Below are 18200 nucleotides of genomic sequence, written 5' to 3'. Positions count from 1 at the left end.
CAAAGACAAAAGTTAATGCATTCATCCTGTTGGGCAAAAGGGATATGAATGTACATTGAAAAAAAAATTAACTTTCTCCAAATTTCCCTTCACATTTGCTTGATCCAACACACTACCTTTTTCCCTACTGAGGTATAGTCCCAGACGATGATTGTCCTTTCAGTTACAGCCACAACACATTTCAGCTGAGTTAGGAAATCACATCCATTCATCCAAGCAGTATCCTGATAAAAACAAAAAGAGCAGCTAAACAAGGATTTTCTGAGAATTTATAACCTTGTCTATTGTTTTAAGAAGTATTCAACCATCTCTGCATAAATTCCATATAGTCAGCTAGATGCAGTCCAAGCTAGTGAGACTGAGTTCTAACTCCAATAGTAGCTCACAAATGCAGTAGCTTGGCTCAGCCTGTAATCAGAAACTCACAGATACAGAGATTGCACATAAGAGGACATACACAACACAAGTACACTGTTTGTTGAACTGTGATAACACTGAAAAAAACTTATTCTGAGTACAGCAAATCGAAGTTAAGGGTTTATGTATCTGTGTTAAAGTGGATTTTTTTTCCTTGGATACAATTTAATTAAAAATAAAAGTTAAAGGTACTCAAATTTCCAACTGGAGGTGAAACCCTACCGAAAAAATAAACCCTACAAAAATGAATGTCTCTGAAATAAGTATTTTGTATTAAATAATATAAAAACATACTTCCAATAGGTAGATTCTATATTTACAAATATATGCAGTACATATGCTTGTATTAAACCATCTTTTGAATATACCTGCAATTATACAGATCATAATGTAAAATAATTAACCTTGCAAAGTGGAGACTCAAATTTACTGTAATACTCTGAAATTTGCTTTTGTTTGACCATTAAACATATATACTGGAACAGTTATCAATTTTTGAAAATGTAATGGACCTTCCTAAAATGAGAGTGGTTTAGAAAAGGAATATGCTCCAGGTTGTATCAATGTTTTTTTCTTTTTTTTTTTTTTTTTTTTTTTTTTAAGCTTTAAAAACTTTCCATCAAAATCTTACCCCATGGTTTATTAATAGATTTTATATTTATCTTTTATCTTACTTATATTTATTTTCTACATTAACTCCATGTACTGAAATACAGGATGTTTTCTGGTATACCTGAATAGCAAAACAATTATTTTAAAAGTTACAATTAGACAATGACACAGAATTTTGTGGGGGGGGGGCGCCCAGATCTTCAAGGAATCTATACCTACCTGTACCCTCTAAACAATACTAGCTTTAGTGGAAGTACTTGATAAATAGCTAAAATGGGGATCTGCGGTGCTCCATACACAGCTTTCATCCATGAAGTGAGTTAGGAAGCAAAAATGATGGTGAACCACAGTTTGGTCAGCAAAGTATGAGCCAGTAGTGTGGCCAGGTGGTCAAGAAGGCCAATGGCATCCTGGCTTCTATCAGGAACGGTGCGTTGAGCAGGACTAGGGAAATAATCCTGTCACTGTACATTGGTAACATCCCACCTTGAGTAGGCACCTCAGTACAGAAAGGACACTGAGGTGTTGGAGCAGATCCAAAGAAAGGCAACAGGGCTTGTGAAGGGCTTGGAGAATATGCCTTACAAGGAGACACTGAAAGAACTGAGGCTGTTTAGGCTGGGGAAGAGGAGATGCTGAGGAGAGACGTTATTGCTCTCTTTCAATATCTGAAAGGTGCTTACAGTGAGAGCGGGGTTGGTCTCTTCTCACTGGTGATGGGATGAGGCAGCAGCTGATGCTTCCACTTTTGTTTCAATTGTTCTACACAGTATTGATTTTGCTGTTGGTGTAAAGGTTCCATAATACTGACAATGATGTCAATACTCTATTGTTTCTTTCCCCTTCTAATGGCCATGTGCAAGCGGTAATCCATTTGCAAGGATTTCTTGAACTGCTTTTCTCCAAGAGACAAGAGGAAAATTGTACCCCTTCAGGGGCTACGGAGAATGCTTGGTAATTCTTACAGAAGACTTTGCTATCTCCAACTTTTTGGGTCTTCCACAATCGTGTCAGATAACAACAACTAACTGGCAATTAAAAATTTTTTTTCATAAGTTATCACCTTGTAGACCTGGTTTGTACTTATGCAGCCAGAATAACCAAGCTGCATCCTGCACAGGCTTCAAAGGCTATCATACACAGTGAGATGGCACAGAGGCAAAAAGATAATCAAACTCAAGCAATAAGGAGAATCTTTGCACTTCTTGACTGCTTACAGAGCAAGTCTAAGAGTGTTTTTTTTTTTCTGCGTGTGTGTTTGTAGTTAAATTTTAGGAAATATAATGGGCCCTGAAAGGACTTAAAACCCTAATAACCAGAAACCAGAATACTTTTCATACACTTGCCTAGAAATACAAACAGGAATCTCAGATATTACTTGGAAACAAGTAAACAAAACTCATTGCATTACAGGACAGCAATGTGAGAAGACATCTGATACTATTAGCTAAAATATCCAAAAAGTCCTGCTCCCTGAAAATAATGTCCTGGCAACTGAATCTTCAAAAGTCAGTCAGTGTACAACTTCTGGAGTGATTTATCCCAGGTGAACACCAAGTATTTCTCACCTACTTAGCAGAAACAATCCAGTTACTGTGTGAAACACTGCTGAGTAATCAAAGAAATTATCAAGTAGCAAAAACAAAAATAAGACTTTGGAGAATTACAGTAAGAAATGCACACCATCTTTTAGGTAACAACAAGCACATCTTTTCATAAGCAAACAATTCACATTAATGAAAACAGAGGTGTAATCCTGTGCAATTATAATGATATACATGGCAGGGAGAACACTGTTAGAATATGAGATTACCTGATAAAAGCACAAATCTAACTATTCTTAATTTCTATATCTATACTACTTATTCTTCTCTGATGATAACAGAAGTGGACAGCACAAGGAGTACATTTATTTTTGCTATGTTCCGGCTCACTATCTGCTGAAATTCCTAAATAAAGGCTTTCTGTAATTCTTAAGGCATAAGTATACTACAAAGAACAAAAGATGTAACTGTCTTGCTCAGACTTAGCTAAGAAGTTTAAAGTAGAAATTCCTGATTTTCCAAAATCTCCTAGTTTTAAACATTTTATAAAGGCACGTAGGCATCACTGGCAAATGCTTTCACACAATGCTACAAATACAAAAATTGTTCTCTGTTTCTCTATGCCTCTTAACTAATTCATGGAGACACTGAGGCATCCAGATATTTGTAAGAGGATCTTGCTCCATGCAGCTAAAAACTCAGTACAGCTTATAGATAACTGACAAACTAGTATAGTCCAAAGTAGGATACTGATATCACCTATCACTTCCTTTTTTTTTTTTTTTTTTTTTTTTTTTTTTTGCTTATGGAATGACACAGCCTTTCTACATCAATGGTTCAAAAATAAAGGCCTGGTTTAAAAGAGCATTGATTTGAGAGGACAAGTAGCACATTTGAAGGAGAACCAGACCTCGAGTGCTATTCTGTAAATGGAAAAAAACAATTGGACCAGAAAAGGAGGATAGACTAAACTATACTAGAAATTACTGGAAATTCCTGTAAACCCAAAATTTAAGTCAAGAAAAGTAAAGACATTTTGTGTTTTATTTCAAAGATTATTTTTCTTAGATGCCTATTTAGAGAATTATCTCTTTTTTGTAGGAGTCAGTTCTCTAGTTGGCATTTTAACACCAACACTACAGGTAGAGGAAGAAGTGCTAGTTATGTTCTTCTGTTTCAGTCTACAGATGATAGGAGGCAGTATGATATAGGCAGTATGAAACATCAATAGAGTGATGGAAGACAATATTCACCCAGTTACACCAGTATTCTTCTTCCTTCAACAGAATTTTTTTTTCACATTATAAGTGATTCACATCTTAAGAAAAGTTGCACTAAATTTGTCTTAAATAATCAAGAGAAATTACTTAAATTACATTGAAGACCCATAGATACAAAGGTCTGCAGAAACAACTGAATTTGGCTTCCTTCATAGCACGCTCCAGAGAACATTCACTGAGAAATATAGAGCTTAACAGAGGTGCAGAGATTGTTGCCAAAGTTGAACGCTCTCCTGCAAGCTAGTTCTATGTTCTAGAATGTTAGCCATGGAATAAACAGGCTGTGTAAATAGTGGAGCACGGTGCTATATCCTTAAGATACACAATGAAATTTCTTGCCAAAACAGACTCCTTTGTGGGATTTGAGAGTTATCAGAAACAGAGTGAAGTCCTGAAAAAAAAACAATGTGCACATTGACAGACTGATTTGACTCACTGAGAAGCTGCAGATAGAAGAGTCTGACAGACTACAAGCAAAACATGTGGCCTACATTCAGCTTTAGAATGAAAGCTTTATGTGCTTCTCCTCTTTACAGTGCAGTACTTGACAGACAACCCAGTCAGCTACACCAGCTTTCACTATTCTTTCACCCTGTCACTCCAGGGCTCTGTCTTCACTTCCTCATCTTCAAGACAATTTTTTTTTATCTCATCTGACTCTAGCTTCCATCCACTAGGTTTGTCGATGTTATTTTGTATTATCTGTCTTTTAAGGCATTTCACTTCCATGTTGCAAGAGAAGCAACTTATTCACTATCAATATTTCCATTCAACAGTGTTCCCATGCTGCCTACTATCTTTGGTCCCTGTCAACAGTCCTTAACTCATTTAATACGTACTTTGATTTTTTTTTTTTTTTTTGCAGTGGCCATATTTTAAAAACAGAAAGTCATGTGGTATTAAGTCAAATATGGTACAGTTTTAAGTTTCATATTTATGCCTCTGTTATTTCTGCTCAGCTACATAATCTCATCAAGAAATGAAATCAGGTTTGATTGAAGTGACCTGTTCACCATGAAATACATGGAACAAAATCATAAATGATTGATACGATGTAGTCACAGCTCAATTTCTATTTATACTGTCACAATGCTAGGAAAACTCCAATAGCTGCAACTTACTTGATTTTATTCCTAGAACTACTGTATCTCACAGCCTTTCTGCTTTAGGAAAGAATCTGCTTACCTTCAGAAGGCCCCAGATAGGCACAAATGTCCAGCAAAGTACCCTTGCCTCCACTGCCAACCCTTAAATGAGGTCTGGGAAGTAGTGGGTCCTGGCTCCACTCCTTCTGGTTACACAGATGCATTGCGTGCACTCGAGCTCCCCTGGGTTGGCCCTGCCTTCCCACCAGATGCTCAATCACCGGTTCAAGCCATGACTTAGCATTTCTGCTCCACATACTATTTCTACTGCATAAGAAATAAGTGGAATTTATCCTCTAATCCTCCAAGGAAAGTAGAACTTATTATCTCAACCCATTTTATTTTACAGCAGTTTGGGATAAGGATATAGCATCTCAGTTTTAAAAATAAAGTAGCTTAAAACATTATGTTCTACAAAGATCTAAATCTTTTAAAAACATCAAGAAGTTTCAGCCAAAACTAGGCAGTTTCACTCTGTTTTCAGCATAGTATTTAGAGGAAGAATGAGATCAAGCTGTATTAGCTAAGGAGAAGACCTTTCAGTGCAAACATTTAAATAAGAAAATTAAGATTGCTCATTTCCTAAGACAAGGCAGAGTAGGAAGAAGAGAAACATTTTTAACAAAAGTGATGAAAATTTCACAATTCTCATACCAAAAAAGGAAATAAGCAACTGCTAATCCTCCAGACAGAGGACTTAGAAGGATTTCATTGTGTGCAACAATGATCTCCACCAATCCAGTCATACCCAGCAGCAATGATACCCCGTCCCAAAGGGGAGGAATCTGAACTATTTCTATCTTCCCTCTTCCTTTCCCTAGGGAAGCATATAAAAGTAGGTGCACCTCAGCTGGAAAAACATTGGAAGGTGGAACATAGTAAAAGAGACAGCAGATGATGCAGAGCTGAACAGCTATCAGCACTCACAGGTACTGTAAAATGTACCAGTTTTGATATTGTATCTGTTTGGAATCATAGTTTCAACAATTATTACACTACAACATGGAGAGGTACCATCATTTTAAACCCATGCTCCTTTCTCACTTCATAGTCAAAAGTCTCCTTGAACAGTGCAAATTCTGCCATTGCTGCCAAATATTTTCCCATAAACACCATCCACCTCTACTGATGATTAATTCTAAAATTAGTGTGTAGTGCCCAGATGAAAAAGAGTACTATACACACACATACTGCCCAGTGCAACATCAGATTGGCATCCCAGCTTTTTCCCTTTGGTGTGCCTGGGGAAAAGCACTGAACATTGTTCTGATCTAATTCTACCTTTACATATATGGACTGGAAAAATTGTATTTAGAAACAATGCAGGAGCAAATTATTAAAATTCACTCCTGTAACAGAATTGTAAGAGAAGTTCTAAATTGACCCTAGTCTGTTTCTAAAGCCAGCAGGTCTCAAGAATGTTCTTTACAGTTTCTCTCCCCACATCAATTCCACAGGACAGATTAGCTTGCAACAAATTAAATGCAATCCACGCCCAGACTTGCTAACTTTGAATAGTTGGGCCTGTGGCCTGGAGTATTTCTATTTCATTTTAGAACACACGTGGCATGTGAATAAGAATCAACACAAATGCAGTGTCCCCTGGCACAAGATGCCCATACTGACTTTAAGGTCAGGGGATCACAGCGCTGTGTTAAGTCTGATGGCACTTCTCTTGTCTGTAGGTTAACTGAAGGAAATTAATTACCAAAAATGTGCAGTGATAATCATAGGGTAAAATCGGCTTTTAAAGTACATACTATATTGCCTACCAATCCAACTAGCAAGATGCCGAACTGTTTTTCACTAACAAAGTTATATTTTTTTCCTCAGTCAAATTTCACACCAACAAAGGAAGTGTTACAGCTTAGAAGAAAATGTCTTAGAAAAGTAATGAGTAAAAATTCTACCAACAGATAATTCGGTAGAAAAAAGCAAAATTTATCTCAGATTTCTTTTATCAGAAGAAATAAATCAGGTTACATAAACACTTGCTTAACTGAAAGGAAAAAATTGTGTGTTCACCCAATGGTACCCCATGTCAGATTACACAGAAGTCTCAAGGTCAGAAGACATACTGAACAGTGCTTAGTGTCTGATTATTTCACCATAACAATTATTGAATTCTACTTCAAATGATTTTTAAAAGAAGGAGGAAAATGAACTTACTTTAACACTGGTGGTTGCCAGAACTTTCATCTGAAAAACAAAAAATAAGAACTTGTTAGCATTTAAACTAGAAGTCTGAAAACAGCTCTGCTGTATCACAGGCAGAACAGAAGCTAAGTAGCCAATAGAAAGAGTTTGCAGTTAACATCTGAGAGAGGTATTTAAACCTACTGACGATTCCTCTATATGTAAAGTGAGGAACTTAAACTCTCCTATCACAGTACGTCCTGGAAACTAATATGTTGAAAGTCACAGGGAGGTAGGCATGTCTGGTGTCATTGTACAGCAGAGACAGGGTCATCTTCTTTGTCTTCTAGCTCTACGTTCAGTTTTCAAAAGCAGTTTTTTCCCCTCATGAAACACTAGTAGATGCTTTTTCACCTCCTCTTGCCCATGTTCCTCATCCATAAGTCTGTAGCGCCTCATTCCTATCCCAGCAATTCCTCACTTCATAAAATGAGAAGCAGGGATCATGGTATTTCTTCTCACAAAGGTGTGATGCACAGTGTTACCAAGGATGGTCTTCGAATAGAGTATTGTTAAACAAGTTTCACATTAAACTGAAGTTTACTACACTGAAAAGCAGTGTGGTGGTGTAAAATCTTTCTTGTTCTTATTCTTAATATGTAAATTGGGTTTTTTATCTTTTTAAGGTATTCTCAGATTTCACACAGTATCAATTAAAAACTAGTTATATGTGCTTTCCAAAGAGCAGATAAAACAATACTAAATTGATCTTGTGAAAAGCTTATTTGCACTGGACATCAGTTTTCCTTAGTGTGAATGAATAGAATATGGCCCTTTCTTTTCCTCCATATAAAAGTTTCATAATAGTCAAATGTCTCAGATGTAGCAAAGTTAAAGTGTGTTTTACGTTAGATTCCCTGATTATATCAGACCAAATGCTATTCATCACTCATGTACATGGAACACACTGACTCATGTCAGATATATACGAACCCAAGAAGATCATGTATTTAATGGTCTGTACTTTAGAAGTGCAAGAATTAGACAAGAATAAATTTCATTGTCTGATTGTCAGTACGTTGCTCATGAGCTCATATTTTGAGCAGAAGTCTTACCAAGCAGCACCTTCAGGGCAAGTATATTCATAGTCCTTTCTCAACATGCTAAAAAGACAGATTAGACAAAAAAAACTCACTAGCTGAGGCTTAAGGACAGGACATTTTAAGTCCTTGGCCTTTGACTGAAGAAAAATGATGTAAAAGGTGTTAATTCTTTATGATATGAAGTCATATCTTAGTAACAAGATTCAAGTGAATGCAATGCTAAACTGCTATATTTTTCTCTTGCTTGCATCAAGATGCATCAGAGCAATTTTAAAGTCAAAGGTCATTTGCTCAGATCAACTGAAATGTCATAGAGACTTAGTCATTTTCAGAATGTAAATCCCATTTGTAAATGGGATTTGAGGCTTCCTGTAATTCACTGCGTTAAGCAGCTGGGTGTAATATCAGTTACACTGCAGTCACTGATGTCACAGTGACATCAGTCCAGACTATGAGAAAGCAGCAATTCAGAACTTCAAGCAGTTGGAGGGCTGGGGGAGGTGGGGGAGGGAGAAAGGAAACTAATTTTAACATTATACTTTGTGAAATTATTTTTTGTAGGTATGCAAGAGGGATAAGTCTCTGAAGGACAAAGAACTCGGCTTTCAAACAAATTACTTCAGTATTTACCAAAACTGCAGTATTGCTTTGTTGTTTAATCATCCACAGGAGAACACTGTTGCTTTGCGAGCCGCTGTTAGAAGCGTTATACACTAATTAGCTGACCCCCTAGAAAATATTATTGCCATTTAAAAGCTTTACTGCATTGTTTGATAAAGCTTTTAATAAATTAGTCGTATTAAAATTGTATAAATGTAAAGTGCCAATGAACATAGAACTGTGATGTACCTCATGGCAGCTAGGATTGTATGTTTAAATAGTAATATCATCTGAGAGACTCATTTACAAAATGTACTTTAAAATGATATTGAACCTGAACTTCTACTTAAAATGGTACAGGTTTCTCTACAATTTGCTGACAAGAGGAGTGACTGTGAAGCAGTGTCATGAAGACTGACAGAAAATTCAAGACTTTCAAGCTTTAAGAGCTTACTGTATAGAATAACTCTTTTTTGCAAACAACCAAAAAATCTTTCTGCACATTCTAAATATTCTCAGTAGCTGCAGAAAACAGTTAATTCACTGGTTTCCACTGTGTATGCAATACACAGTGACAAATATAGTATATGTAGAATTTAAGAATAAAAAAAAAGGCAGATTATTTTATATTGAAGGGACTTCTATTCATTTTCTTATTGGCAATCTCTATTTACCTATTTGTTTACTCTATTTACTTATCAATTTATCTTTTATGGATTGTTGAGTAGGATTATAATTAAAAATAACAATGTACATTTCCCACTGTATTTAAAAGTATAGGCAAAGTTAACTTAAAAAAGATGTCTGGCTTTTTTATGGGTAAGTTTGCACTCTGGATCACAGTTCACTCAGTTCATGTATGTACTACCTAGTAGAACAAGGAAAAGTTTGAGTCAGAATTACCTTCTTGTTAAAAATAGTTAGCACTCCTTTCTGAGAGGATGTTACAGTGAAATCCAGATGGGGCACCTTCACTATACTTGTAATCATATCTCGTTCCTTAACAACTGTGAAAGACATAAGATGACTCTTCATCTCACAGACAGAAAGCTCTACATACAGTACATACAAAAAAAACCTCCCATAATACTAAACAAATCAAACCATGTACCAAGAACATTTTATCTCCCTGAAATACATATTGGCACCAACTTCAAGGCTGTAAAACATAGTCATATTATTCTATACTCGATTTTATAAATCATGTTGCATTTTAAAATAGCATTAATACATCATCCATCTGCTAGTTCTTTCTAGAATATATGTATATATAATGTATTTTTTTAAAAGACACAAAAGGCAAATAGTCTGAGTCAGACACCTTATAATTTCAAAATGATTCAGGAGTGCTCAGGCACCTTAGTAAGAAACCTATTCTGGAACACACAAGAAGCAGCAGCATGATTAGTAAACAAAAGCAACCGTGAGATTTTATCACCGTAACTTCAATAAGATGTGCAATAGGGAGCACTGAACAGACACATTTTGGGAGTTTCTGTTTTAAACACAAGATGATTACCTGGATAAGTAATCTGCTGTTTTTCGGATGTAAGGAAAACTGTGTTTTCTTCTTTGAAATGGGAAGGCGTAGCACCTTTTCCTCCTATGAAATAGCCAAAAATCTGAACAAAACAAAATAGAACAAAACTAGCAGTTTAAAACTATACTACATCTGGAACATCTGTTTATATACAGATAGTCAATTTCTATGTGTCATTTTTCAATCATTTCAAATTCCTGAATAAGGAATTTCCCTCCATTATTCCTCTCAGTTATTAGCTGTCACTATGACTTTAGATTGCAGAGATCTGCTAGTCAGGCACAACTTCTCATCAATGTTTGGGAAGAAGCCAGAATAAACAGGATACCAGGAATAAAAACAGTCTAATTGATAAAGCTATTACTACCAGTTTGGTTTGCCATGATTGCATGTAAGCAGTCATTTTTCATTTCCTTTTTCCATTTTTATCTACTTGTGCTTCCTGAGCTAGACTTCAGCTAGAATGAAAGACTGGAGGAAGCAGATGAAACAAAAGTCACGACGATTGTAAACTGATTCAAAATAGCATAGTGGTTAGTCAACATAGAAGAGCTTTTCCCTCAAGATCCATAGATTGCTGTTTGCTTGGGGGAGAAAACAAAAAAGTATACAGAACATTTTTTAAAACTTTTTTTTTTTCTTTAAACTATTTCCCTCAGCCTGACGATGTTTTATTTGTAGTAATGGTAATGAAGATTCCTGGAGGGGAAATGCAGGTTGGTAGCTAATATCTCCCAGGATGGCAAAACATTTCAGCTGAAATGCTCTCAGCAACTCAATCCCTGTACCCAAGTGTAGGTTAGTCATCTCCTCAGGAAATGAGGTCAGCCCTTTATAGTTGTACAGAGAGATACTTTTTCATCTCTTTTGTCATATTATGGACATCATCTGGTCAATTCCTTTAACGTGCTCTGAAAGCAAAGCCCACTTGTATGCAAGACAAAACTTCACACTTCTTTCTAGTTCAATATTTTTCATACACCAGAACTTTCTATTTTCTTATCTGAGCAATTCATGTGTACATCTTTCAACAAAAAGTATTCTGCATATTCTTACAGAAAAATATTAGTCTCTATCTTTCACTTCATAGCACCCTCCTTACTATGTACACAATTATAATCTATCAGAAAATGTCAGTCAATACATCATCCATTACAATCCTTTACTTTCCTCTGTTTAATTTCTTGTAACACCACCTTGTCTTTCCATCTTGTTTCCAAACATGAATCTGAACTACAGATTCATGTTTGAATGCATCTCTGCAACAGGAGCACACCTGGAATTCCTATCATTTACGTCATCAATTAAGATATTAAATAGTATATTTACCAATACTTACCCCTGGCACATACATCAATATCATCTTGCCTTAATTTGATTTTGAACCACTGAGAAATTCAGCTAGTATTCTTTCTGTCTCCCTGCCCACTAACCCATCCTTGGTCAGCTTGACTAAGAGTATGTCATGGGAGACAACATTAAAATCCTTACTATAGTCAAGATAAACATCATCCACTGCCCTCTGCTTATCCACCAAGATAGTCATGCCATTGTAGAAGCCTATTAAGTTGGTTATATGCAATTTCTATATTTCCCCTTTGGAAACCCATGCTGACTATTCCCAATCACTTTCTTATCTTTTATGTGCTTGCATATATTTTCTAGAATTAGTGGTTTCATCACCTTCATCAGGGATTGAGGTTAGTCCTCTAGTTCCCTTGATCATTCCTCTCATCTTTCTAGAAGATAAGAATGACATTTTGCATTTTTAGCACATTCCCATTTTTCCAGGCAAAGGAGAACAGGCTCTTCACCTTTCTCAGGACTAAGTTTTTGGTAGGATAATTTTTTTTTTTTTTTTTTTTTTTTAAAATAGTACACTGACCTGATATGAGGTCACTGCTGAGTCTTGATGGTGTGGTTGGGCCAGCATAGTATCTGACCTAAGGCCAACAGAGGTGGAAGCCCTCTAAGTGAGATGCCCAGGTGTGCCCTATCATGCCTCTTACAGACACCAGACAGTGACACATCTGATTTCTGCTCAGCAAGCAGAACACTGCCCTAAAAAGGCATATCTCTTTAGCAGGGGTTGTGGTGATGGAACAAGGGGAAATGGCTTTAAGCTTAAAGAAGTTAGATTTAGGTTAAGTATTAATAAAAAGTCTTTTACAGTGAGGGTGGTTATACACTGGAACAGATTGCCTAGAGACATGGTGAATTCTCTGTCCCTGGAGACTTTCAAGGTGAGGCTGGATCAGGCCCTGGGCAACCTGATCTAACTGTGCACGTCCCTGTTTGTTGCAAGCTGGTTGGACTAGATGGCCTTCAGGGGTCTCTTCCAACTCTAAGGATTCTAGGATTCTGATTTAAGAAATACCTCGGAGTAGCATAAATGGCTTCTGCTGACTCCAACATGGAGATGGGATCTCAACTAGTGCACAGCCCATAAGCAGAGACTGACAAAGAACATACAATATGAGGCAAAATGCAATTTACATATATTTCATGTTTGCCACTAAGATAGAGCTTTCAAAGGGTCAACCGCCTTCAGGGAAGAAATGCAGAGGTTTGATAAATGATAGCTGTTAGACTAGGATATATTTTAGAGCCACTGAATGCCTAAGAGTAGACTCTAACATGACTAAATAGAAGACTTTAATTTTTTTTTCCCTCACAGAAAAGTACCACCTGAGTATAGGTATATTGCTGTGGAGAATGCTGGAAACTCTTGAAAATAAAGGTACTTGGAAAAGGGAAACATCTGGAAGAGAAAGGAATGGAACACTTGCATAAGGCCATGCTTTTTCAAATAATGGAAATAAATTCTGCAGATTTTGTCAAGCTAAAGAGGTGCCAGATATGGAGAGGTAAATTTGAAAAGTTTATAACTGTGAGGGCAAGAAGAAAAGAAAATGGTCAGAGTTCAGAGCTCTGGGAAGGGAGAGAGACAGAGATGATGAAAGAGGAATGTCAAAAGAATGAAGTGACATGTATGCTTCCTCCTTGGCTTTCAAGATAAATGAAATGCTCAACAGTGTTAAACAGCAAGAGAATTCAGGAGAACAGGATGAAATGAAGTCCTTGTAGAATAAAATTTGAAAACTAGAGCATAGATCACAAAAGATGAGATGAATATTGGGTAAGTTACAGAAAGTAATCAAGATTGATGATACAATTGAAAAAATAAGTGATGAAAAGAAAGCTAAAGCAAGATCAAGGCTACTTCCATTTTTCATAAAGGGTAATCAATATGTGTTCAAGCTGCAAGTTAGAAATGTGATTTGTCTAATATAATTAGCAGTTTAATGAACATTATAAGAATGAATATATCAATTAGAGAAGACTTATTTCTGTCACCATCTCTCTCAAACAACTGGTTTCAAGCAGAATACCCAGAATAGCTTTCAGTCTCTTAAGAGAACAGTTACCTTTCCAATAGTTTTCACTAGGCAAAACAGAAAATTTGCTTCTTTGAATAAAAGTTTCATTTAAAAGCAATGTAAAGCCTAAGGAAGAGAAGAAAAGCAAATGCGACTTAAGCTCATAAAGTTAAATACAGGTAGCTTCAAAAAAGAGAAAAGAGGAGGAGCAAAAAAATATAAGTGGAAAAAAATAAATAAATCCACCTTTCCTATTGCATAATCAAAGAATATTAGGATGCTATAATCACAAAATAAACAAGAGTTAGGCAAAGCAGACTACAATAACAAAAGTGAATAAATAGAAGGCTTTCCCCTATCCTAGGCTCACTCACAAAACACCAAGAGAGGTGATCTCCAGAAGAGATCCTTCCCTGCTGGCAGTCAGCTCTTAAATAGGTCTAGGAGAGGCGCAGCCAGGCTCCACCCCTTCCAGCAGCACAGGTGAATTGCCTTCAGCTGTGCTCCTCTGGCTGACTCATGGCTCGCCTCAGGTGATCAATCAGAGGTTCAGGCCATGACTCAGCAGTTCCCATACACCTACCAGTGCATAAATACACACATCTTTAAATATTGAGAATTGAAAAAAGATAAGGAGACCATAGAGCTGCAGCGTAGCTACAGTCATAAACCCTTAGCATAGTTAGAAGAAAAAGAACACTGACTTAATTTCTGATATTTATAACTCTCCAAGATTCAGTGAACCAAACTGAAACTGTAGTTTGACAGAGAAAAAAAGGATAGAAAAAAGACCCACCATCAAACATCATAGGCCTGTTTTTATTTTAGTAGAAACCATTCCAGTAAGTCTGTAAATATCTGTTTTGTTCCATTCATGTCAGAAAGGATTTTACCACAATTACAGTAGATCAGAAGCTAACATTCAAGTTACAGCTGATGTAAATCGGGCTCGGATGACTATCAGATGACCGATACAATGTTGTTTCAGTGTAAGCTAAATTTGCAGAATTCTAAATTCAGTTGTATGGGAACTGCTGAATCACGGCCTGAACCTCTGATGGATCACCTGAGGCGAGCCATGAGTCAGCCAGAGGAGCACAGCTGAAGGCAATTCACCTGTGCTGCTGGAAGGGGTGGAACCTGGCTGCACCTCTCCTAGACCTATTTAAGAGCTGACTGCCAGCAGGGAAGAATCTCTTCTGGAGATCCTTCCTTTGGAGTTTTACAGTGAGCCTAGCATAAGGGTAAGTACTCTATTTTTTTTATTTGTGATTTAATAACCTGCTTAGCCAAACTCTCTTGTTTATTTTATGATTATAACATCTGTATATTCATTGATTATACACAGTTTTCATCTCTATATCCACGCTACTTGTAAGAAATTCTTACCTTTGAACAGAGCTTAGATTGATGTGTTCCATAATGCATATATAGCTGATGATACATATCACTGACAAATTTCCTGCTAAACAGGATTAAAATTTGAAAAATTCACTGCAGCTTTTCAATGAAGTAGTATTGTATTTCAAACTTTTCTGGGTAAGGCCAATTCAAGTTAAAAAAAAATTAGAGTCAGACTTAAGAGCAATGTAAGTACTCTGACCTTTGTATATGTAGTAATGGAAGTTTATCTGTAAGGGAAGTTGTAGTTCTAGCAACTTTGTGTGAAATACTTCTCTCCCCAAAAGAAAATACATTAAAACAAATAAACAGGCAAGCAAAATACAGGGAGAATAGACCACCATATCTAAAAGAAACAAAGCAAAGTACTTTTTCACAAAATGAATAAAGCTGTGGATACTATAGAAGTATCTCTTTTTTACAAATGCAGAAGTAATTTATGAGCAGTTAGATAAAAATCCTATTGGAGGATACTAAGCACATTCTGCAGCTGCAAATCTGGCATAGAAAATCCTTAAGCTATATGCCACCAGAAGCTGGGAGGGGGTAAGTCAGATTCTGTTTCATACTTACCTCATTATTACATTCTTTTTTTTCCTCTCCAAAATTTGCTATTTACCATTAGAGACAGAAAAATAAATTACAACAGAATTCAATAAGGAAGAATGCTCTTGTTACAAAACCCTCTACTAAAATGGCAGTATAGCTCTTAATGTCTTCCATCTAAAGTAAGGTGTAGATTTATCTCTGAGTAAAGAGGAAGGAGATGAGGGAGAAAAAGAATTTATGATGGTCTAGCTAAAGTTAGACCTATCCCCAGGGCACAAACTGCATACTGTAGTGATAATATTTCTTGCATTTTATTGCAATGCCTGAGGCAAATGTGTATCAGTAAAGTAGTTCATGACTGGATGTACTGATTTCTAGCCTCAGGTCCATGCTCCAGATCCAGCTGCCATGTGAGGAATCTAGTATATCAAACATTGCTTCAGGATAAGCAGCTCTGGTAAACAGCTCAGTGCTCTTTCACAAAACAAGCAGAAAAAAGGATTTTATTCAGTCAGGTTATTCTTCAACATGCGTTCATGTACATCAACATAGTAAGTTCAAGCATCTTAGAACAGAGGACAGCTTCCTCAAACTCATATGAACAGTGTAGCATAATTTTGATTTGAAAACTCAGGTGATATATCAGGGTTGCTCCAAAAATAATGCCTCCTGCTTTATTATGTTGGTCCACAGTGTCAGAGGTGAATGTTGGTGGTATGGCAATAGAGTTGCTTATATTTAATAAATATTAAAAATCCTTACCTCACACCATTCTGTCCTTGCATCAGGATTGTTGCTTACTTTCATGAAAAAGGCCTTAACGTTATGCTCCTTGACTTCTGGACCAAAAAGTGTCTGTGTGGTTCTATAGAACTCATCATAATCTATCTCATCTGTATTGGAGGAACAACATCCAGAGTTAAAAACTGTGAAGCTACATCTTCCGTCCTTATCTTCCTTAGCTCCTGTTTTCTCTTTCAATATCAGCAACGTGCAAGTTTCAGCTCCTTGCACTGTATCCACTAAAGCATTTTGCCAAAAAGATGTTCAGCCTACTCTCCAAAAGCACCCACTTTGCAGGACACAATAGGAAACAGATAGGTAAAAGAAAAGTTATTCTTGTCTTCTCTTAACTCCATAATTTATATACAATCCTGTTCTATTAAAATGAACCTGAAAAATGACCTAGGATAAAATCTATTCTTTCAGGCAATAAATAGTCACTTGCATTGAGGGGAAAAAAAAAAGCAAAATTTTGTCCTAACTGTTTACAATCAAGACAATGGATTTACATAATCATTACGTTCTCTTACAGATCAGTGGAAATGCCACAGAAGTGCTAATCTGTGTATGTGGCAACTCTGTGAATTATATTTCATGAGCAATTACTATGACTTTATAATTATAATTTACCATAGGCCATAAAAGGAGATTAAAATCACTTTCACAGGGCAAGTCAAGAAGTCTCAGTTTGAATGTTTGATATTTTTCCTACAGTCTTGTTTCTATGACACCTATTATTGATGTGAAAATTTTTACACATCATTCAGTAAGAAAGAGTATCTCTTACCATCATCTTTAGTGTACCAGCCTAATCTTTCCTTTTTCTTCTGGATTACTATTCTTTCAACTAGTTTCTGGAACTGCTTTAAAGCATTCTTGAAATCTGGCACCTCGAGAGCAGAGCAACTCTCATTATCACAATCCTTTGATTCAGACATCCTTTAATAAGGGTGGACAAAAAGGTAGGAGAGAGCTCTCCTTACAGTGTGGTTCAAGCCTTGTTTTGCTCCTTAGATTTTAAATTCCCACATGAGTTCATATGAGATGCAGTTGTATGACAGGTATACCAAACAGTACATAATGAGGTGTTCCCTAGTTCAGCATCTCAAGCTGGCAAATCTGTCAGTGAACAGCTGATGTCACAACCCTCCCATGCATCACAGAATTCTCTCATTTGAATGTGTTGCTTCAGCCACCATTTGGCAGTTGTTGGAATGTCCTCATAGTTGGTGGAAATAATTGGTGGTTCTCCCATTTAGGAGCTTATGTACCTGAATTACTTCTCCATTTTCTTTTTATTTAAAGCACACTGAGCTCTTTACCTCATACTACACTTTCCTTCCAGCCTCAAGATAATGCTTGTGATTCTTTACTGCATTTTCCAGCTATTTTTTTTTAGTAGCTTTAAAAAAATGCTGAAAACATGTTGCTGTAAAACACAATAATAAGCAAATTGTCATTCTGGTCAAATAATGAACTTAAATCTATTTATTAGACCCTCTTTTCACTGGACCATATAAGTCAACTTATTTGTACTGTTCTTTGTCTATTTATCTCCACATCAACTTTTGTATTTCTTCAGCCAAGGTTGATGACAGTCTCATTGCGCAAGGTTTGCTTGAAATCCTGCACATGGAGCTGCTAAACTCCTGTGGAGAACAATTCCTATAAAATGAAGTCCTATCACTAGTGAATTTCACAGGTTTATTG

General features: G+C 36.4%; 1 protein-coding gene across 1 annotated transcript in view; it reads right to left on the bottom strand.

Annotated features, from left to right (window-relative positions):
* WDR64 (WD repeat domain 64) overlaps window positions 1-17428 on the bottom strand; it is a 61599-nt gene extending 44171 nt beyond the window's left edge. Inside the window, exons 1-6 of the mRNA XM_042827353.1 lie at window positions 17278-17428; window positions 16470-16600; window positions 10357-10459; window positions 9741-9844; window positions 7168-7197; window positions 117-224 (exon numbers count right to left, since the gene is read on the bottom strand). Coding sequence (XP_042683287.1) covers window positions 117-224; window positions 7168-7197; window positions 9741-9844; window positions 10357-10459; window positions 16470-16600; window positions 17278-17428 — 627 coding nt within the window. The remainder of the gene's footprint in view (window positions 1-116; window positions 225-7167; window positions 7198-9740; window positions 9845-10356; window positions 10460-16469; window positions 16601-17277) is intronic.
* Window positions 17429-18200: the final 772 nt, after the last annotated feature.

This window comes from Centrocercus urophasianus, unplaced genomic scaffold, assembly GCF_019232065.1.
Source record: "Centrocercus urophasianus isolate 14NV4802_14NV808 unplaced genomic scaffold, USGS_Curo_1.0 seq_10, whole genome shotgun sequence".
NCBI lineage: Eukaryota > Metazoa > Chordata > Aves > Galliformes > Phasianidae > Centrocercus > Centrocercus urophasianus.
The sequence above is the reverse complement of the archived record's forward strand: the minus strand, read 5'-3'. Positions and strand labels throughout refer to the sequence as shown.